At 39.9% G+C, this 22,378-nt stretch overlaps 1 protein-coding gene and 1 long non-coding RNA gene across 3 annotated transcripts in view; one reads left to right on the plus strand and one right to left on the minus strand.

Moving 5' to 3' along the window:
* The window catches only part of LOC148148538 (uncharacterized), a 418,607-nt gene extending 403,983 nt beyond the window's left edge, over positions 1 to 14,624 (plus strand). For both annotated transcript variants that reach the window (XR_015758884.1, XR_015758863.1), the window contains one exon: positions 14,342 to 14,624. This is a non-coding gene — a long non-coding RNA (uncharacterized LOC148148538). The remainder of the gene's footprint in view (positions 1 to 14,341) is intronic.
* mpc2b (mitochondrial pyruvate carrier 2b) lies at positions 1,839 to 22,339 on the minus strand. Its single transcript, XM_043700887.2, has 5 exons — positions 22,084 to 22,339; positions 13,885 to 13,925; positions 9,519 to 9,603; positions 7,549 to 7,660; positions 1,839 to 2,055 (listed from the first exon to the last, which is right to left on the minus strand). Exons 1-5 carry the CDS (start codon positions 22,181 to 22,183, stop codon positions 2,013 to 2,015), a joined length of 381 nt encoding a protein of 126 aa, XP_043556822.1. The 5' UTR covers positions 22,184 to 22,339; the 3' UTR covers positions 1,839 to 2,012.
* Between the last annotated feature and the right edge of the window lie 39 nt (positions 22,340 to 22,378).

Genomic DNA, 22,378 nt, shown 5'->3' on the forward strand with positions numbered 1-22,378 from the left:
CAGTTACTAGTGGTGTACCGCAAGGGTCGGTGTTGGGTCCACTGCTGTTCGTCATTTTTATAAATGACCTGGATGAGGGTGTAGAAGGGTGGGTTAGTAAATTTGCAGATGATACTAAGGTCGGTGGAGTTGTGGATAGTGACGAAGGATGTTGTAGGTTACAGAGAGGCGTAGATAAGCTACAGAGCTGGGCTGAGAGGTGGCAAATAGAGTTTAATGCGGACAAGTGTGAGGTGATTCACTTTGGTCGGAGTAACCGGAATGCAAAGTACTGGGCTAATGGTAAAATTCTTGGTAGTGTAGATGAGCAGAGAGATCTCGGTATCCAGGTACACAGATCCTTGAAAGTTGCCACCCAGGTTGACAGGGTGTTAAGAAGACATACAGTATTTTAGCTTTTATTAATAGAGGGATCAAGTTCCAGAACCATGAGGTTATGCTGCAGCTGTACAAAACTCTGGTGCGGCCGCAATTGGAGTATTGTGTACAGTTCTGGTCACTGCATTATAAGAAGGATGTGGAAGCTTTGGAAAGGGTGCAGAGGAGATTTACTAGAATGTTGCCTGATATGGAGGGAAGGTCTTACGAGGAAAGGCTGAGGGACTTGAGGCTGTTTTCGTTGGAGAGAAGAAGGTTGAGAGGTGACTTAATAGAGACTTAAGATAATCAGAGGGTTAGATAGGGTGGACAGGGAGAGCCTTTTTCCAAGTATGGTGACGGTGAGCACGAGGGGGGATAGCTTTAAATTGAGGGGTGATAGATATAGGACAGATGTCAGAGGTAGTATCTTTACTCAGAGAGTAGTAAGGGAATGGAATTCTTTGCCTGCAACGGTAGTAGATTCGCCAACTTTTAAGTACACTTAAGTCATCATTGGGCAAGCATATGGATGTACATGGAATAGTGTAGGTTAGATGGGCTTCAGATTGGTATGACAGGTCGGCGCAACATCGAGGGCTGATGGGCCTGTACTGCGCTGTAATGTTCTATGTTCAGTGGTAGTGTCCATACCACTGAGGCAGGAGGCTCAGGTTCAAGTCATACCTGCTCTAGGGATGATTAATAACATCTCTGAAAAGATGGATTAGAAAATACTTATAAATTCAGCATGTAGGACTCTTGTGATACAATGGCCATGTGCATCTGGGCTGGAGTCCCATCTGCCCGAGAGGTGTGTATTAATATGTCTGAACAGGTTAATCCAAATTTTTATCTGACTTCATCTCATACTGGTAAATTTCAGAACTGTTCAGTATGGAGTGCAATAAGATTTGCCACATTTCTAATAGTGTTTTATGATTTTGATGGAGAATAGTCTAATTTTAAGAGTTCTGGGGAAATTGGAGAGCCCCTAGTTCCTGATATAATTCCCAGTCAGACACTATAAAAGTGTGAGGAATAGTGCATATCAGAAGGTCCGAAGTAATTTAAAAGTAGAGCAGGCCAACCAAAAAAAACGTGATGCTGGAGTGCACTGAGACTAATGAGAGGTAGAACTCTATGGCAGTTTAATAGTCAGATTATAGACCAAAGAAAGAAGTAAACACACTTGTTTTCACTGATCACACAAATAACCAGTTTCAAACATGGCAGATAATTTTGGCCAGGCAATATTGTATTTCTTAGTTAGATAGAGAAAGGATGTACAAATATAATCAAAACAAATGCACAAGCAGCCAGACTTTGTACTATAATGCAAAAATGTGATTAAAACATGCCATTGGAGCTAACAGGAGGCTTGATTAGTTTTTTTAATCTAACGAACTGATATTAAACAGGTTGATGGAAGTAGAATATTTTAAGACTAGTTCTCAGATACCAAAGAAACGTACAGTATGTATCACTGTAAAATTTATTGGGAGAGGAAGAACATATTTACAAACATATGTAACAGTCTCCACTATAAAACCTTTGAGGCCAGTTAATATATTATCGGTCACCTTGAGTCATTTACAAGGCACATTGAAAATAAAGACAAGATGTTTCCTTGGCATTTCGTAGGTTACTGGAGTTTACTCAGGATGTTTGTCCTCAGACTTTAAACTGTAGTTGTACCTGAGGACATAAAAAAGAATAAGTAAATTTTGAAAGGAAAATTAAATGTTAGCATTTAGTATGAAATAAAAAAGATCAGTAGTATTAGATACCATCCTTCCTTAGTATGGTGCTGCTATATAAAAAATGTCAATGCCTGTAAAATATATGATCATGAAGGAATTGGAGAGCCTCTGACCTCAACAGAAGATATGAAAATAAAAACCAAAAATACTGTAGATGCTGAAAATCAGAAACCAAAAACAGAAATTGCAGGAAAAACTTAGGAGGTCTGGCAGTATCTGTGGAGAGAATCAGGGTTAACGTTTTGGGTCCAGTGACCCTTTTTCAGAACTGATGATAGCTAGAAAAATGGTGATTTCTGTGCAGATAATTGGGTGTAGGGGAGGGGGAAGTAAGGAGTAAATGATAGCGGGAAAATAGAGCCCAAACGAGACAGAAGAACAGTTGGACAAAGAAAGGAATGGTTAACAATCAGCCGAGGAGAATGAATAGCTATCAATCAGGACATATAAGTGGCTAACAATGGGTTCTGTGTAATAGCAGACCACATGATAACAAGGCCTAGTGTGGGGAGGTTGGAGTTAGGACATAGGAGAAAAATTGCATCAAGCACTAAAATTGTTGAATTCCATATTGAGTCCAGATGGCTAGTGAGTTCCCAAGTGGAAAATGAGGTGCTGTTTTTCCAGCTTATGCTGAATGTTGCTGGAGCACTGCAGCAAGCCTGAGGCAGAGATGTTTGCCAGGTATCACATTGGTTTGTTGAAGAAGCAGGCAATTGGAAGCTCAGGGTCTTTTTAGTGGACAGAATATGGATGTTCTGTGAAGCAGTCACCCAGTCTACACGGTGCCGCCAAATGTAGAGGTGACCTCATTGTGAGCAGCAAGTACAGTAGACTAGATTGAGTGAAGTACAGGAAGGTGTATTTGAGCCCTTGGATACGGAGGATGGAAGAAGTAAACAGATAGGTGTTACACCGACTATGATGGCAGGGGAAGGTGCCATGGGGTGGTGGGAGGAATGGTGTTGGGAGTGAAGGAGGAGTGGACTAGGATGTCCAGGAGGGAACAGTCCTTGCGAAAGGTTGACAAGGTAGAGGAAGGGAAAATATCTGGTGGTGGCATCCTGTTGGAACCGATGGCTAATGATCCTTTGGGTGTGGATGCTGATGGGATGGTGGGTAAGGACAAAAGGGGACCCTATTATTATAGTGGGAGGAAAGAGAGGAAGTGCGAGCTGAAGTGCAGGAGATCGGAATTCAGCTAAGGGCCCTATCAGCAATGGTGCTAGGGAATCCTCGGTTTGCCTTGTCAAGCTTGGCATAATCAGAACAGATATGGAGAAGACAGGAGAACGGAGAATAAAATATAGTCTTTATAAGAAGCAGGAGGTGAGGATGTATAGTCAAGGTAACAGCAGGCATTGGTGGTTTGTAGTGGTTATTGGTGGTCAGTTAATCCCCAGAAATGGAAACAGAAATATCAAGGAACGGAAGGGAAGAATCAGAGATGGACCAGGTGAAGGTGAGAGCAGGGTGGAAATTGGAAGTGAAATTGATATAATTTTCCAATTCTGGATGAGAGGAGGAAGCAGTACTGTTGATATCGTCAAGGAATGTTCCACGTACTCCACAAAGAAACAGGCATAACTGGGGCCCTGTTATATCTAAAGATATATTATTCTGTTTGATCAAATATGGCAAATTGCATGAACTTAATATTTCTGAATCTAACACTCAGGATACATCCACGTGAAAATGAAACATCAGAAACAGGTTTGAATCTCAGGGTCTAGGTAGTATGGATAGAGATTGGCCAGCAGTTGGCATTCCTCAGTATATTAGAACTTTCAGGTAATACTTTTAAACTTGGTGCAAACAGACAATAAAATAGCTGTTGCACATGTGACTGTTGACATTTCAGCTACAGACAGCCCTAAGTCTCAAGAAAATACATAATCAAATATGACATTCACAGCTCTCTTATACATTTGTACCACTCTTACTTAAGGCTGGACAAACACAAAAAACTTTGAATTTTCAGCCAGCTAGTCTGTCTGTTTCATCCTGGACAAAATGGAACATTGAACCCAATGGGTGCCAGATAGAAGGGAATCGTCAAGTGGCTGTTTTGTTCTATCAAAAATGGCAATTCCAACAATTTCCCATCATCCATAACACCAAGACTTTTTTGTCCATCTGTGCTGTCTCTATATGCATGTGTTGGAGATTTTTTTAAAAGGGGGCCTAGAGTTTTAACTGGTAGTTATATGTTAACAGCTCATTTTTGTTTCCTCGTGGTTAAAATCTATTTACTTGTAAATCAATAGTTATTCTTGACAATTACATTAATAGAGTCAGAGTCACAGAGGTGCACAGCATGGAAACAGTACCCTTCGGTCTAACCCGTCCATGCCGAACAGCTATCCTAAGCTAAGCTAGTCCCAATTGCCAGCACTTGGATCATATCCCTCTTAACCCTTCCTATTCATACACCCACCCAGACGCCTTTTAAATACTGTAACTGTACCAGCCTGCACCACCATGCCATACATGCATCACCTTCTGTGTGATAAAGTTGCCCCTTGGGTCCATTTTATATCTTTTCCCTCTCAACCTGAACCTAGCCCTCTAGTTTTGGACTCCCCCACCCCAGAGAAAAGACCCTGTCAATTTATTCTATCTATGCCCTTCATGATTTTATAAACCTCTGTAAGGGCACCCCTCAGCCTCCGATGCTCCAGGGAAAAGTGCCCTACCCTATACGTCAAACCCGCCAATTCTGGCAACATCCTTGTAAATCTTTTCTGAACCCTTTCAAGTTTCACAACATCCTTCCTATAGGAAGGAGACCAGAACTGCATGCAATATTCCAAAAGTAGCCTAACCAAAGTCCTGAACAGGTGCAACATGACCTTCCAATTCCTATACTCAATGCTCTAACCAATAAACGCATGCATACCAAGCGCTTTCTTCACTATCCTATCTACCTTTAACTCCACTTTCAAGGAAGTATGAACATGCACCTGGGGATTTATCTACTTTTATAGGTTTCAGACATTGAGCACCTCCTCCTCTGTAATGTGGGCAATTTTCAAGATCTCACCGTCTATTTCCCCACATGCTATATTTTCCATGTCCTTCTCAACAGTAAACACTGAATCAAAATACTCATTTAGTACCTCCCGATCTCCTGCGACTCCACACAGAGTTAAGGAGAACCTAAAGGGTTTTTCTAAATAATTTAAGGACAAAAGGGTAACTAGGGAGAGAATAGTGCCCCTCAAAGATCAGCAAGGCAGCCTATTTGCCAAAGTTATCTCATGTCCCCTTTTTACCCTCCTGATTTCCCTCGTAAGTATACTCCTACTGCCTTTATACTAAGGATTCACTCGATCTCTCCTGTTTGTACCGGTCATACGTTTTCTTCTTTTTCTTAACCAAAACCTCAATTTCTCTAGTCATCCAGCATTGCTTACACCTACCAGCCTTTCCTTTCACCCTAACAGGAAAATATACTGTCACTGGGCTCTTGTTATCTCATTTTTGAAAGCTTCCCATTTTCCAGCTGCCCCTTTACCTGCGAATATCTGCCCCCAGTCAGCTTTTGAAAGTTCTTGCCTAATACCGTCAAAATTAGTCTTCCTCCAATTTAGAACTTCAACTCTTTCCCTTTTCCATCACTATTTTAAAGCTAATAAAATTGTGGTCACTGGCTCCAAAATGATTCCCACTGACACCTCAGTCACCTGCCCTGTAGGTTAAGTATTGCACCTTCTGGATTAGTGGTCCTGGAAGAGCACAGCAGTTCAGGCAGCATCCGAGGAGCAGTAAAATCGACGTTTTGGGCAAAAGCCCTTCATCAGGAATACAGGCAGAGAGCCTGAAGCGTGGAGAGATAAGTAAGAGGAGGGTGGGGGTGGGGAGAAAGTAGCATAGAGTACAATAGATGAGTGGGGGAGGGGATGAAGGTCGGGGGGGGGGGGGGAAGGGGGTGGAGTGGATAGGTGGAAAAGAAGATTGGCAGGTAGGACAAGTCATGGGGACAGTGCTGAGCTGGAAGTTTGGAACTGCGGTGAGGTGGGGGAAGGGGAAATGAGGAAACTGTTGAAGTCCACATTGATGCCCTGGGGTTAAAGTGTTCCGAGGCGAAAGATGAGGAGTTCTTCCTCCAGGCGTCTGGTGGTGAGGGAGCGGCGGTGAAGGAGGCCCAGGACCTCCATGTCCTCGGCAAAGTTGGGGGGGGGGGGGGGGGGGAAGAGTTGAAATGTTGGGCCACAGGGCGGTGTGGTTGATTGGTGTTCCCTAAAGCCCTCTGCTAGGAGGCGTCCAGTCTCCCCAATGTAGACGAGACCGCATTGGGAGCAACGGATACAATAAATGATATTGGTGGATGTGCAGGTAAAACTTTGATGGATGTGGAAGGCTCCTTTAGGGCCTTGGATGGAGATGAGGGAGGAGGTATGGGCGCAGGTTTTGCAATTCCTGCAGTGGCAGGGGAAGGTGCCAGGATGGGAGGGTGGGTTGAAGGGGGGGGCAATACCTAAGTATTGCACCTTCTCGTAGGTACATCCACCTACTGAATCATAAAATTTTCTTGTACACATTTAAATTCCTCTTCATCTAAACCCTGAACACGATGGCAGTCTCAGTCGATGTTTGGAAAGTTAAAATCCCCTATCATAATCGCCCTATTCTCCTCACAGATAACTGAAATCTCCTTACAAATTTGTTTTTCAATTTCCAGCTGACTATTAGGGGATCTATAAATCTGGTCTGTATTTTCTGTTAGCCTGAATCTGAGTCGATCAGACAGATAAACTGAAGGGCTGGGAATATTTTGATAAAATCTTTAACTTTTTTGATGGTTCTGGAAATGTGGAGGCTTGATTTCCAGCATTTTAGCCTTGTGAGGTGTGACAGTGAACTGAAATCATTGGAGTAGAGGAGTGAGATAACCCCGACTCGAGTCCAAAAGGAGTTAGGGCTGAGGCAACTATAGACTCTGAAGAAATCATATTGATGGAAAAAGAAGGAAAAAGGTTCAAGTCAGAGGAACAAAATCAGCTGGAAGGCTGGAAGAGATCCAGAAATGGGGTGCAGTAAGGCTATGTAGAGACTGATGCCCAATAACAGGAACAGTTTGAAAGTTTTAAGAGACCCACAGATAATGTAGCAATCAAAATTGGAATTTCTGGATGTCAATAAGAAACGTGTTGCCACAGTTGGCAAAGATGTTAAGGATCGAAGCTTCTGACTACAATTTGAGCCTATCAGAAAGTAAACAAAATTGAGGGAAAACTAATATTTCACATTTATTGAAAATGTAATTGAGGAATCTCTAAAGGAACTTTATACAGGCAGGAAGGCAGGTTTAACTTAATACTTAAACAGTCACTGAAAGTAAAAGTAATCTAACTTCAGAACTTAACATTGCTAGTGTGTAAACCATGAAAGAAAAAAACCAAGTTTTTCTGTGGTAGTTACTTACTTTGCAATGCGGATTAGCTGTATAGTACCCGCACAGCCCAAAAAGAAATTTACAGCAAACAAACTCCAATTCTTCGGAATAATCACAAGGGAATATCTGGACCAAATCAAACCTGTTATAAAGAAAGGTTGTTAATCCCTATTGTTCAAGAATCAAGATATGCAAAATCAACCACAGAAAATAGAATCGGAAGACGTTCATTCAGCTGATGTTGGTCTCTTAAACCATCTATTTAATGGGCTGGATTTTGCAGTCACCAGTGAAGGATTCTGCACTGTCCTCAAGAAAGCTTTACTACAGATTTAGCAAGCTCTAGAATGTAGATTTTGTGATTCCAATGTGATTTTGAATCATAGAATTTTTACGCCACAGAAAGGGGCATCATGTCTGCACTGGTTCTATCACCTAATGCTAAGCTTCACCTTTTTGTCATATCCTTGTATTCCATTTCTATTCAATAATCATTCAATGCCCTCTTGAATGCCTCAACTGAACCTGCCTTTTCCATATTTCCAAGCAGCTCATTCCGTTCACTAACTACTCACTGTGTGAAATAGCTTTTTCTTTCATAAAGCTTGCTTTGTTTGCACTTTAAATTTGGGTACCATCAGCAACAGTACAGGCCGCACAAAGATTAATTGGAATGAAATATTCTCAGGTAACAAAGCAGGAAGTGAAAGCAGTTACTGTAATTGACATTTTTATTAACTTTATAGGAGATGCAATAAAGACTTACATACACGTGGAATTAAACAACAGGGAAACCTTAAAAAGTAATGTATTTAACGGATCATACAATTTCTAAATGTTTGAGGGGATGACATTTCACACTTCTTAAATTACTTTTTCAGGGCCAAAAGTTGATTTAGCAGCAAGATGACTTGGTTTAAGTGGTATACTGTTATCCTGCTTAAAAAAGCTAACCACTTAATTTGGTCTCAGCATTAAAGGTTGAAATTCACATTAATTCATCCATTCTATGTTGCTTACATCTCTGAAAACAGCAATAACACATGCTTTGGAGCAGCTGAGTACTGCCTATTGTATTTTCTGGTTTTCAGTGTTAGTCGTGCACATGCAGATACTAAAAAAAGGTTGCTGTCAATTTTATATAGTACTGACAGCAATGTGACAGTTTTGCCATTATGACAACCGCCTGTTTGGGGTTATTCTCTCGATCAAATCTTATATTTATTGCCTGACTGTCAAAAGGAAAGAAAATAAAATTCCAGAATCCACTGTCCACTTTGATTAGCAGTTGGCCTCTACGGATGAACTTAAAAAAACTGTGTTGACTCAAAGGATGCTCACTATTAGATCTCACATCTCCGTCTCTGGCTTTCTCCTGGATGTACATCTCATTGTGCTAGATACGTTTCTGACATGTTTGTCCTCGGAACACTCTTATGGCATCAGTCTCTTGTAGAGAAAGTGCACGAACAGTGAAGAATCCAGTACTGCTGATATAAGTTCAATTGTTATTTGTAACTTAAACCTGTGGTTTAATGCAGTCAACAAACACTAATAGGAGCTATAATGAAAACATTTTGGTTTGTAATTATTATTTAAATCATCAAGTTCAATTAATAGTATGATTATTTTTGTTCTAATGTGCTTAGAAATGCAAATTGATTGGTTTTGGAGCAGACACTATCTTGTAAAAATATTTATAATTGAGACAGTTTGAAAGTAAAACATATTTATATTAAGCAGCAAAGTGCTGCCAAGTTAAAGAACAACCATGGCCTAATTAGACAAAGATCATTAACTTATATTTCTCTTTGTTATCTACAATTCTGTGCTGGTGCTTCCCTGAAAAGAATCAGGGTGGTTAAGAGTAGAAAGGGAGAAGAAGGATTACTATTTATTGTGCTGCAAAATTGCTAAGCATTAGAAACCTGATATTAAGAGTGCATAAAGCATAAACTAGAATACATTACAGACAATATTTTAAATAGAGTTTACAATACCTGTAGCACAAAGGACCCCTGACTGAGCTGGACTAAGTTTGTTTGGAGGCCTGGCCAAGTCAGCTAATCCTGCAGTGACTAAACTCTGTACAAAAATAAAAATGACATGAAATAAACTGTTTCAATGAAAAATACCACATATGCACTTACTCTGCTCTGAAATACATGTTTTCCCCCAATTTCAATGTCAATTTTATGGGTTTGAAACCTAACACCATTTCTGAGCAATGTTTTATTGGTCTTAGCAAGGTTAGCTATAAAGGACTATAACTGGCCACTATCGTGGCCTCTAGTAGTGTTGCTGTTGTTCGCGGTTGAACTTACTGCAGACACACATTTTTGTTCAATTTTGCAGCCGGTTTATAAAAATAATATCCCAGTTTTCTTTTTTCTTGCACTTATATCATACTTCAACCATAATGTTACTACATATTGCAGAATCTACAGATGAAGAATTTCACAAGATGTTTATGAGGAGAATTATAGAAAAAGTTTTATATGCAGACTGCAGAATATAGATATAAAAGGATACTTCCTCTGGTATCAAGGATGGAAAAACACAGAATTCAAGGTGCACCTTTGCCACACATGGGACAGTGGAAATTTAGAACTCATTACCACAGAAAAACTGACAATCTCAGAAGAGTAACCCACCCAGACCTATTCCCCTACTAGTCTACATTTACCCCACACTAATGCACCTAACCTATCCATCCCTGAAAACTATGGGCAATTTAGCACTGTCAATTCACGCAACTTCCGCATCTTTGGATTGTGGGAGAAACCGGAGCACCCGGAGGAAACCCACACAGACACAGGGAGAATGTGCAAACTCCACACAAACAGTTGCCCGAGGCAGGAATCAAACTCGGGTCCCTAGCAGTGTGAGGCAACAGTGCTAACCACTGAGCTACCGTGCTGCCCCTATATCCTCACCAATGCCATGTACAGTTGCAGTAAGAGATCTTTGTTCCTAAACTTAAATCCTCTCGCTTTAGAGGCCAACATGCAATTTGCTTACTTTATGGCTGCTTGCACTTGCCTTTTATTTCCAGCACCTGATGCTTGAGGGCACCCAGGTCCCATTGAACATTTGCTTCTCTCAACTTATATCCATTCAAGTAATAATCTGCCTTTTTTTTGATCAAAGTGGAGAACCTCATTTATCAACATTATATGGTATCTGTCATGTACTTGTCCATTCACTCAGCCTGTATCTCTGCATCCTCCTCATAGCTTAGCCTTCCACCTTTATGTCATCTGCAAATTTTGAGACGTTTCCTCTAGGTGCACATCTAAATAATTGTGAATAGCTTGGGCTGTCAAACCAGTCCCTGCTAGTCACTGCTTCCAATTCAGAAAAACACCTATTTATTCCTGCTCTTTGCTTCTTGTATTCTCATCATCTCTATCCATCTCCATAGTCTCCCCCAGTCCTATGTGCTTTAAAATTATACATGAATTTCTTGTTGGACTTTGTTGAAAGCTATCTGAAAGCCAATAAACCATATCCACTAGATTCATTGATCAACTGTACTGGTTACATCCTTAAAGAATTCCAGTCAGTCAATTTGTCAAGCATAAATTCCCTTTTGTAAATCCATGCTGACTGTGTCTGTGTCTGATTCTACCACTGTTTTCTAAATGCTCTGCTATTAAATCCTTCATAATGGACTCTAGCATCTTTTCCACTACTTACGTCAGACTCACTCATCTATAATTCCGTTTGCTCTCTACACCTCTTTAAATAATGGCATTACATTAGCTACCCTCCAACCCATAGGAACAGTTCCAAACTCTAAAGATTCTTGGAAGATGACCACTGGTACATCCACTGTTTCCTTAAGTACTCTGGGATGTAGATTATCAGGCTCTGAGGATTTATCAGCAGTCAATACCTCCAATTTCTCCAACATCATTTTTCTACTATTACAGATTTGCTTCAGTTTCTCCCTATCACTGAGCCTTGTGTTCCCCATCATTTATCGTACATGATTCATATAATCCTTTGTGAAGACCAAAGTGAAGGATGATTTTAGTTTGTCAACTATTTCCTTGTTCCCCATTTCTGACTATAAGGGACCTAAATAACTTTCCATTGATCTTTTTCTCTTTACATACCTACTGAAACACTTACAATCAGTTAAATGTTTCCCACAGGTTACTCTCATACTCTATTTTCTCCTTCATAAATAATCCTTTGGTCTTCCTTTGCTGACTTCTAATCTGTCCACAAACCTCAGGTCTATTGTTTCTTTCTTGCCAACTTATACGTCTCCTTTTTGCATTTATTGTTATCTCTAACTTTCCTCATGAACTATGATTTGGCCAAAGTTCTCTTTGCATTTTGTTCCAGGCAGGAATAAATAAATGTTGTAATTCATTCATTTGCTCTTTGAATGTTTGCTTTACTGTCCACTAACATTCCCCGATCCATTATTGATAACTCACACCATTGTAGTTTCCATTATTAAGATTCAGGAGCTTGGTCTCAGAATTAACGATGTCACTCTCCATCAAGGTGGAGAATTCTATCACATTGTGGACACATCAAGGTGTCTCTCATAATGACATCACCAATTGTTCTTTTCTCATTACATAATACTCAGTCCAAGATAGCCTGTTCTCTAGTTGGGTCCTTAATGTATTGATTCAGAAAAAACATCCCATATACACTTGAGGAATATTCCTCCACAGTATTGTTTTTCACCCAATCTAGATGTATATTAATGTCAACTATAATTACAGATGTTCCTTTACTGCATTATCTCAGATTTCCTGTTTAATGCCATTCCCAACATCATCACTATAATTTGGTGGTCTATATACCACACACCCACTAATGTTTTTTGGCCCTTGGTATGTTTCAATCTATCCACATAGATTCTACATTGTCTGTGCTAATACCTTACCTTTCCTCTTCATTGTGTTTATATCCTCTTTAACCAGTAATGCATATACACAAGCTTTTCCTTTTCAAGTGTGCTTTCTAACTACTGAATACTCCTAGATGTTCAATTCCTATTCCTGGTCACCCTGTAGTCATGTATCTGTAATCCGAACTATATAATACCCACACTACGATTCTATGATTTAGATCTATTTGCATGATTAATTCATCTACTTTAATTTTGAACGCTCCGTGCACTCAGACAAAAAGCCTTAAGTTTTTAAACACTCCTTGTCATTTAGAGACAGTGCCTGCACTCCCATCAGTTCAGGACTGTTCTTGGCAGCACTTTTAATCACCGTAAACAAAAGATGCGATCAGTGTTGGACACATGTCTTTGATGTAGTGTTTCTGTCGGGACCTCAAGATCTCCTATTGATAATCTGATTTTTGGATAATCTAGGTTCCTCTGTATTCTGCTTTTAGTACGTCATCCCTTTTTTAACCAATGTGTGCCACTAGCACTAGCTGTTTTCTGATATGAAAGCCACAAATTTCTGGTATCACCATGTAAACCTTCCTGCACCCTCTTCAGAGCCTCTATATCCTTTCTGTAACAGAGCTGTATATGTTGTGAAAGATGTGGGATAACCGCAAGGTCCAGCATAACAAATTTCTCGCAGCCACATTATTATAGTAATCATTCATTCTGTAATCAGAATGAAGGTAACAGAGCATTTTTCTTGTCTAGTTAATGAAGTCCTAATATCATTACAATTAAAATAAAAAATGTCCTGCAATTAGTTTCTGTAATAAATTGAATCCCCTTCGAGGCACCAATTGAGTTTAATTAGCATATCTTTGAAGTAAGAAGTCAGTTGCACAAATGTTTTACACCAGAGCTGGAACAGATACAAACGCATCCGATGAGTACTATTAGTCACCAACACAATACTTACTGTAGTTATGAATAACTATATTTCCATTACCATTTAAAATTGTGTTGCAGACATTGATTACGTACACAATCCAATAAAATAACAGTTTTTTTTCTGGTTAATGCTCAACTGAGTAACAAAAGTGCTTAAAAAGAAGATATCTATTTAATGCCAACCAGCGAGTAAAGTTTGCTGTTGGTCAGACTTGTGATTATTCAGTACCTAGTCACAAATAACACAAGGAGTGATAAATTCAACAATTCCAAAATTCTGATCAAGTGTTTACTTGATCTTTTTTTTTCAAAGTACAAGGAAAACAAAAGTCTTTTCAAATTAAGTAAATCAACATCATATACTTTGTCAGAATTTTAACATAATTTACAAAATGGGCATCATCAATCTTGCCATTCTGGACCACTATCTACTAACAATTGCACAATTTAGACCTATATTGTTGAGTAATGCATTTCAGGATCAGTAATAACATCTGATTTACTAAATCTGAGTTTACTGTAATATACAGGAATGATACACTTACCCATTTCATAATTGGTGCCCAGAAAAACACTGTGCGAGGACCTAGAAAACAAAATGGGAGGAGTTAAAGATTTCTATTTTCAGGATGCAATTTACTAAAATACTTTACTCGCTTGGCTAAAAGCATAGTAAGGATACCAGAGACAGGAAGTAGTAAAAGGCAAGTTAAGGCACATTAAACAGTTAAATTAAGATTTTACTTTATTATCCATTGTGGAAGGCTAAAGACTTAAATGGCTGCTAAGGATGGACTAAATTGAACAATATACACACTGTCATTCTTTGGACGTAGGTTTGCTCGCTGAGCTAGAAGGTTCGTTTTCAGACGTTTCGTTACAATAGTAACATCAGCGAGCCTCCCATTGAAGCACTGGTGGCATGGCTCACCAGTGTTTAGGTTTGCTCGGGGCAGTGATGTAATTTCCTGTGGTGACATCATTTCCTGTTATTTTTCATAGGAGATCCATGAGAAAAACAGGACCTGAGAAAACAACAGGAAATGACATCACCACAGGAGATGACATCACCATCCCAAGAAAACCTAAATGCAAATAGAAAGCGGGCCATGCCACCAGTGCTTCATCTGGAGGCTTGTTCATGATGTTACCTAATGTCTGAAAACGAACTTTCTAGCTCAGCAAGCAAATGTACATCCAGAATCTCAACCTGAGCTGCAAATCTTCTCAAAACTCGCTAACCTTAATTTCATGATATCGAGGTGCTGGTGTTGGACTGGGGTGGACAAGGTCAGAAGTCACACAACATCAGATAATAGACCAACAGGTATATTTGAAATCACAAGCTTTCAGAGTGCTTCTCCTTTATCAGGTGAAGTGGACTTGTAAACTCGTGGGTTTAAATAAACTGTGGTGTCATGACTTCTGACCTTAAATTTCAGAGCAATTAAGATTCAGGGAGGCACTTTTTTTTTTAAAAAGAGGAAACATATTTGGAAGTTTAAGAGGAACTTAAAAAGGAAAATTCAGGTGGAAATAAGATATTTATTTGGAACATACCTCGAGAGCACATTTTCAGGCATTCGTTTATCTACCATTCATTTATCATTTACCTACTGTACCATTACTAGATTAATTATAGAAAAGCAAAATTTAATTCCAGTAATCAAAAAAGAAAAGCTAAAAGGCACAACGCCTTGACAAAAATCTTGTATCATCAAGATCAGAAGACATAGGAACAGAAGTGAACTAGTCAGCCATTTGGGTCCACTCCATCATTTCACTGGAAGCATGACTAGTCTGATAATCTTCAACTACATTTGCTTGCCTTTTCCCAATAACTATTTCCATACGGATCAAAAATCTCTAAATCAGCTTTGAATATACTTAGTAACCCAGCCTCTATAGCCCTCTGCTGTAAATAAAATTCCACAAAATCACTATCCCCAAAAAGAAGAAATTCCTTCTCATCTTCCCAGTCTTCTTTGAATAATCCAACCAGAAGGGTTATGGGTCAAGTGCAGGCAAATGGGACTGGATTAATTTAGGATGTCTGATCGACATGGATAAGTTGGACCAAAGGATCTGTTTCTGTCTGTACACCTCTATGACTCAAAGAAACAAAAGCTATGAGGACACACCTTTCATTTGAAAGATCAAAATTGTTAGTCAAAGTAATTAAACATTACGTTATAAAAACAGCCAGTGCAATAAAGATAGCATAAAACAATGAAATACTGTGAATGTTACAAAATCTGAAACATAAAATCAGTAATCAGGCACATCTATGAAAGTGTAACGAAGCAATTGCTTTGGGTCTGTCGTCCTACATCAGAAGTGAGGATGGGTCATCAACCAAAAACATTAATCCTGTTTCTCTCTCCATTGGTACTGTTTGCCTCACAATGGAAAGAATTTGATTTTTATTAAAAATTTATTAGATCATGAGAAATAGGAACAGGGAGTAAACTACTTGGCCCCCTGAGCCTGCTTTGCAATTCAGTAGGATCATATCTGATCTGACACGCTACATGTCCAACTTCCTGCAGCTTTCTGTGACAAGAAGTTTCAAACACTCTGAACCCTTAAAGGAGAAATTCAGTTTCATCTCATTCTTAAATTGGGGTCCCTTAATTCGGAGACCATGCCTCTGGCCTTCGACTCTCCCATGACAGTTTTTTAAAATTAAACTATACAAACAGTTAACATTAAACAATAAACAGCAGTTTACGATAAACAATGTACAGGGGAAAAGAGTGGCAAAGCCAACCTCCAAACCACACCGTACAACCAATTTGCAGGGAAATGCAGATGAACCTCAAATCCCATCCCAACTTATCAAAGAGGAAAGACTAGACAGAAACACATACAAAACAGTCCAATCAACCGAATAATAAAACAATGCATATTCCTTTCAGTATTTATCCTGCGTAGCCCCTTAAGAAGCCTATTAATTTCACTGAGATTACCCCTCATTCTTCTAAAATTCTGATGAGACCCAACCTGTTTAACGTTCGCTCATATGTCAATCCCTCCCTACCAGGGATCATCGCATTGAACCTTCTCTGAACTAATTAATGTTAGTCGTGTTAAGAAATTTAGTTGGAATACAAGGCACAACCTTTATGCTTTTCTTGGAATAAGGTCAATTGTAAGGGATGGCTCTCCAAATACAATGACAGATCACTTCTAAAATGATGTGTAAATGGTTTATGTAGTTGTGAGCTTCTTTAGCCTTTCAGTAATCAATGGATGCCAATTACCAGATTTATTGACTTGGGGGTTCCCTTCTCTACAACTAGATAATTAGCTAAACTACATCACCCAATGGAACAACAAAATTAACTAATGAGTTATTTAGATATATGAACCAGCAGGTTGCTAGTTCCTGCAATCTACAGACGTTAAATGATGCTGCCGAAGAGTTGGTCTCAGCACCCTAAGATGAGTAGGGTAGAATTTGGTGCTGATAACACCCATTTATGGGATGAGACAGCAGCCAACATACTAGGGGTAAAGCCTTTGATAGTATATCCCCATTACCAGGGTAATACGGCATTCTTCAAAAGAGAGTTTGGACAGAATCAGCAATTGCAACCAACTGCTCTCTCCAAACCTTTGTAACATTGCTGCTCATTATTAGAATCTAATAAAAAGCTTTCTAAGCAAAATTGGAGTTGGCTAAGGCTATCCTTTCTCCACTTTCTACTTGATGCACTGTATGGAGCATTAGCAAACAACTAAACAGTACAGATCAAAGCCTCAATGTAAAATGGACAGCATTGCTGTCTTCTGCTTGATTCCATTCTGTGTCTAGACTGATCAGAATGTGGCAGTTGGATCCAAAGCAAATTGCATATCTGTTCTTTAGGAACTAGATCAAATAACATATGCTGTCAGGTCAGATGAATCGAACTGCTGGGGCTATGGTTTGGAGGAGCCAGGGCACAGGTTAAAAACTGGGAGGATTGTGTAGAGAATGTCAAGCAGTCAGGGAGCAACATTCCTTTTATGTTGTAGGCAAGAACCGGTTTTTCTGGTTTAAATTGCCCTTTGGGGGAAGATGAATCAGAGACAGGGAGGAAGGAAAAGAGAGAAGGTCAGAGAGCGAGAGCGAGCAAAAGAGCGATGTACCCAATATCTCACTTATTCTGATGGCACCTTGGTGTCCATGCCTTAAGCATCACTAACACATCATATACAAACATCAAGTTCCATTAAGTGCAGAGTTCTACCTGTTCCAATTGATGTGAAGGTTGCTTCTGACCTTGTTGCTGAAAAATGTCCACTCAGTTGAACTTTGCCATACCACATCTGTCCCCCACCAGAAACATTTCATGAGAGACTACTTTGACCATAAATTCATCAGGCAGCAGTCTGTACATAGAGTCATAGAGCTGTACAGCATGGAAACTGACCCTTCGATCAAACTAACCCATGCCAACCAGATATCCTAGCATAATCTAGATCTCATTTGCCAGCACTTGGCCCATATCCTTTCAAACCCTTCCTACTCATATCGATCCAAATGCATTTGAAATGCTATAATTATACCAGCCTCCACTACTTCCTTTGGCAGCTCATTCCATACATGTACCACCCTCTCTTGGGTCCCTTTGGGTCCCTTTTCAAAATCTTTCCCCTCTCACCCTAAACTTATACCCTCTAGTTCTGGACTCCCCCACCCCAGGGGGAAATACTTTGTCTATTTATCCTATCCATGCCCCTCATCATTTTATAAACCTCTATAAAGTTCACTCCAGTCTCTGATGCTCCAGGGAAAACAGCCCCCCTATTCAGCCTCTCCCTATAGCTCAAATCCTCCAATCATGGCAACATCCATGTAAATCTTTTCTGAACCCTTTCAAGTTTCACAACATCCTTCCAATAGGAAGGAGACCAGAATTGCACAAAACGTCACCAAGGCTCTCCAGGAAAAGGAGACAATAAATCCTGCAGGCTGTGAAAGTCAGATAACAGAATGCCTCAGGATGAGAACTTTCAAACTAGCTGAGTAGTGGGAAAAAAGGCATTCCCTAACAGATCCTTCATGCACTCCTGGAACCTTGGCACCACCTTGGCCCTCGAATCTCTTTACCAACCACCGTCTTAAAATGTACCTTGCAAAGAAGTCTTGGTTTGTCATGGTTTGTTTCAAGCAGCAACTAAAAGCAGGACTCTGTGCTCTGTAAACTGTTCCCACAGACTAACAATGAGATAAATATCAATTTGAGCCGAAAGACAACCGATCTCCGAAAAACACTCCTTAAATCTGCAGGGAATCCATTAGTATTCCTCTTCCAAGATCCAGCCATGACTGAGTGGTGCAGACTCACACATTCCAAAATCCAGGAATTACTTCTGGGAGTATGCACTACAGCTTGTTCAATGAAGAAAGAGAACAGTCTATGATAGGGCTTATGTCAGAAACATAGATTCTCCTGCTCCTCGATGCTGCCTGACCTGCTGTGCTTTTCCAGTACCACACTCTCGACTCCAGTCTATGGTAGGGACCTGGTACCAGATTTTAGGAAGTCGTGTAAACCCCTTGGGCTGTGTGCACTGGAGAATGTTTAGCGTGAAAGGAAAAATGTACATTTTAAATATAAATTGAAACTATATGGAAATGAGGCACCTTGTAACACAAGAAACTGTTGAGTAAGACAAAAGTTGGGTTTGGCCGAGACATCCTCTTCGATGGTTCAAATAGACACTAGCTCACTGTAGAATCACAGGAAACCACTCAGACCCTTATATCAGTGTTGACTACGAGCAAAATATCTATGTCTGGCTGTAGGTTTGCTCGATGAGTTGGAAGGTTCGTTTTCAGACGTTTTGTCACCATACTAGGTAACATCTTCAGTGAGCCTCTGAATGAAGCACTGGTGGTGTAGCCCGCTTTCTATTTATATGTTTAAGTTTCCTTGGGCTTGTGGTGTCATTTTCTGTGGTGACATCATTTTCTGTTCTTTTTCTTAAATGGGATCCAAGTCAATGTGTTTGTTGATAGAGTTCTGGTTGGAATGCTATGCTTCTAGGAATTCTCATGTGTGTCTCTGTTTAGCTTGTCCTAGGATGGATGTGTTGTCCCAGTCAAAGTGGTGTCTGTCCTCATCCTTATGCAAGGATATTAGGGAGAGTGGGTCATGTCATTTTGTCATCCATTTCTTTGTCTTTATTCCACACCTTTTTGGTAAATATTTATCAACATTTCCTCTAAAAGCTTATAAAAGTTTCTCACACCACAATGCAGTGTCCTAATAATCATCTGTGTAAAGGATTTCTTCTTATTTCTGCTGTTCTTATGGGGATGACTAAAGGTCATGGCCTTTAGTTACCAGCCTGCCAGTTTGAGAAACATTTTTGTGAAAACTTTAAATGGCTGTTAGACATCTTAAGCACCATTGTCATAATGAAAGGCTTCACATTATCCAGCCTATAAATAAATAACAATTATCTTCCAAAGTGCAATCATTGTCAAGCTCTTTCTCAACCTGTCCTAATATTTTAGTGAAAGCTACCCAAGATTCTAGCTATTGTCTAACCACTGATTTGCAAATGATTAGCATGACCACTTGGTTCTTCTGTTCAATGTCCTCCTACTTTTAAAGGTGTATCTGAACTCAAAAGTCTTTCTGCGCTTTTAAAAGTCTTATCATAAGTATGCCCTCTCTTATTTTGTCCTTACAAAATGTATTATCTCACAATTCTCCACAGTAAAATTTAATCTGATATTTACCTGCCTAAATTTCTCTAAAGTTGTTTACATTGTTACGTAGCTTCATACTTTTGGAGGTATGCGCAAATTGTTGTATTGTGACCTCTATACTGAAATCCAAATCAAATACATGTTTAAACAATGATTCAAATATCAACCTGGAGCACACATCTCTTTACATCCTTTCTGTCCAAATAAAGTCCATATGTTGGCATGCATATAGTACACTTAAAAATCAAGAAATACTTGGCATTGGGATTAGGCAAGTTGGAAAGGAAATTTAAAAATTGCATCCAATTGAAATAAATATTTGTACAATATTATCAGGTATATAGCCAAATAAATTGAAAAATAACATTAGAAAAGCTTCAAAGATATCTGGATGACCTGAAGCAAATGGACAAGCCACTGATGATTTCTGCTAAGCCCTGGAAAACAACTATGTGCTATTCTCCAAAAGAAATAAGCCAAAGGAAGAGGATACGAGGATTGAGCTGCTATCAAAACCAGCAGAGAGCAGTGATCCCTGGTCAAACCTTCCAGAGGATTACGGCTTCAGCATCAGAACATAACTGCCAGAATATCAGCCACTCTAGGCCTGTTACGAGCTCTCTGAGGAAAGAAGCATAAATGCAACCCCATAACTTTCCTCAGACTATACACAGTTTACATCCATTGAATCCTGGAGTACAAATAGACAAGTGCACTGCAAGCCAATTATAAATTAAAATACTTCACACATCCAGAGCTAAGCATTAAGGGCAGCACATCCCATATCGTGCTTTATCTACGCAACCCGAGAACAGATGTGGCATCCAAATCATGCAATTGACAGAAGGGATAGATTAAAAGAAAAATAGCGGGGGGTTGGCACCAGGGAAAGAGTGCAAGAATCTGTGCGAATGGCGATGTTGCTTCAGTGCGTAAAGTTCAATGGGCTATTTTGTAAGATTTTGTTCTGGGCTTCAGGGAATTGTTTTCTTTCAGCTTGTTGGAAGACTGGCTGGTGGATTCTGTTATTTTATCTTTAAGCATTTTTGCTGAACACAATGCTGTAATTCAGTTTCCTAAAAGATGGATCCCGAACCTGCTCCTAAAAGTATTCCAAACAAATTTGTAAACTTGCACACGTTTGACACCAATTACTATTAAGCACTTGTTAAGTGTATACTGGGTAGAAGGTCAGCACCTAAGTACACATGCAAATTAATCTTCTATTTACAAGGGAGGCTGAAACGTCAGAGCCTTGCTGCTACCGCTGAAGTGGTGTGTACAGTCATCTCCTTGGAGATGTGGAAAAAAAAGTTTATATTGTGTACGCTTGTTTTTTTTTTGAAAATTATACCTGAAAATGTAAAATCTACAATTGCTTTAGCTTTTACAAACAAATGATCCGACATGGGACACCAAACTATATTACCTTCAATCCGAGCAATGAACTTTATTTCTAAAAGTTTCAAGGTCGAAACACAAGCAATAACATTCCGAAAAGAACCAGGTGATTACCGGCATAAATTCGCTAGCTGCCCATATTTACCAATCTGTGCTGCAGGAATTATTTTATTTCCACCCCATCTGAATGACACGCCTACATTTATAGCTGTACATTAAAATACCAGGACTTGATTCACAGGAATAAACCTGTGAAACGAGTGAACTCAGTTCTACAACCAGTTTACTGGAAAGGTGAACTGTGAAGGGTAGCCCATTTCCTGTCTCCTACGAGAACCAAACAATCATTTATTTCAGTGACAGCAGATGTCTGGTCCCCGACCGACCGGTGACAAACAGCTGTGCGTCAAAAATAGTATTTTTTTATATAAAAAAAGAAAAATCATGTAATCTTTGAGCAGCATTCCCCCGCCTTTAGCAGCAGCAGCAGTAGTAGTATTCACTCCTCACACACTCACAGTGCCACCAGCCACAGGCCAGCACCGACCCTGCTCCCTAAGCCACTTCTCACAAGCATGAGTCCAGCCAGTACGTCTGCCCATGCCGGTCGCAGCAGCAAGACACGGCCGTTTACCTGCTGGGTGATCATAAAACGGCTTCATCTTAGGAGGAAGCATTAACCCGATTTTGTCCAACATTCGGTGATAACTCGCTCTCAGGCCCGCTACCGCCATATTCCTGTCGATTATTGTAACCGGCAACGGGACAGTAAACACGATAGAAACGGAGTGTCCGTTCAGACGGCAGCAAGTCGTTCCGGAAAATTCACGGCCCGCTTCGACCTCTAACTTTGCGCGGCCTAAAGCTGATGGCACAACAGCCGGCTATCCCCAGCCCACATCACATTGAAACCCGTCCCCCTCATCTTC

The sequence above is a fragment of the Chiloscyllium plagiosum genome, unplaced genomic scaffold (assembly GCF_037043375.1).
Source record: "Chiloscyllium plagiosum isolate Xiang-an unplaced genomic scaffold, Cpla_swu_hap1 HiC_scaffold_12, whole genome shotgun sequence".
NCBI classification, from domain to species: domain Eukaryota; kingdom Metazoa; phylum Chordata; class Chondrichthyes; order Orectolobiformes; family Hemiscylliidae; genus Chiloscyllium; species Chiloscyllium plagiosum.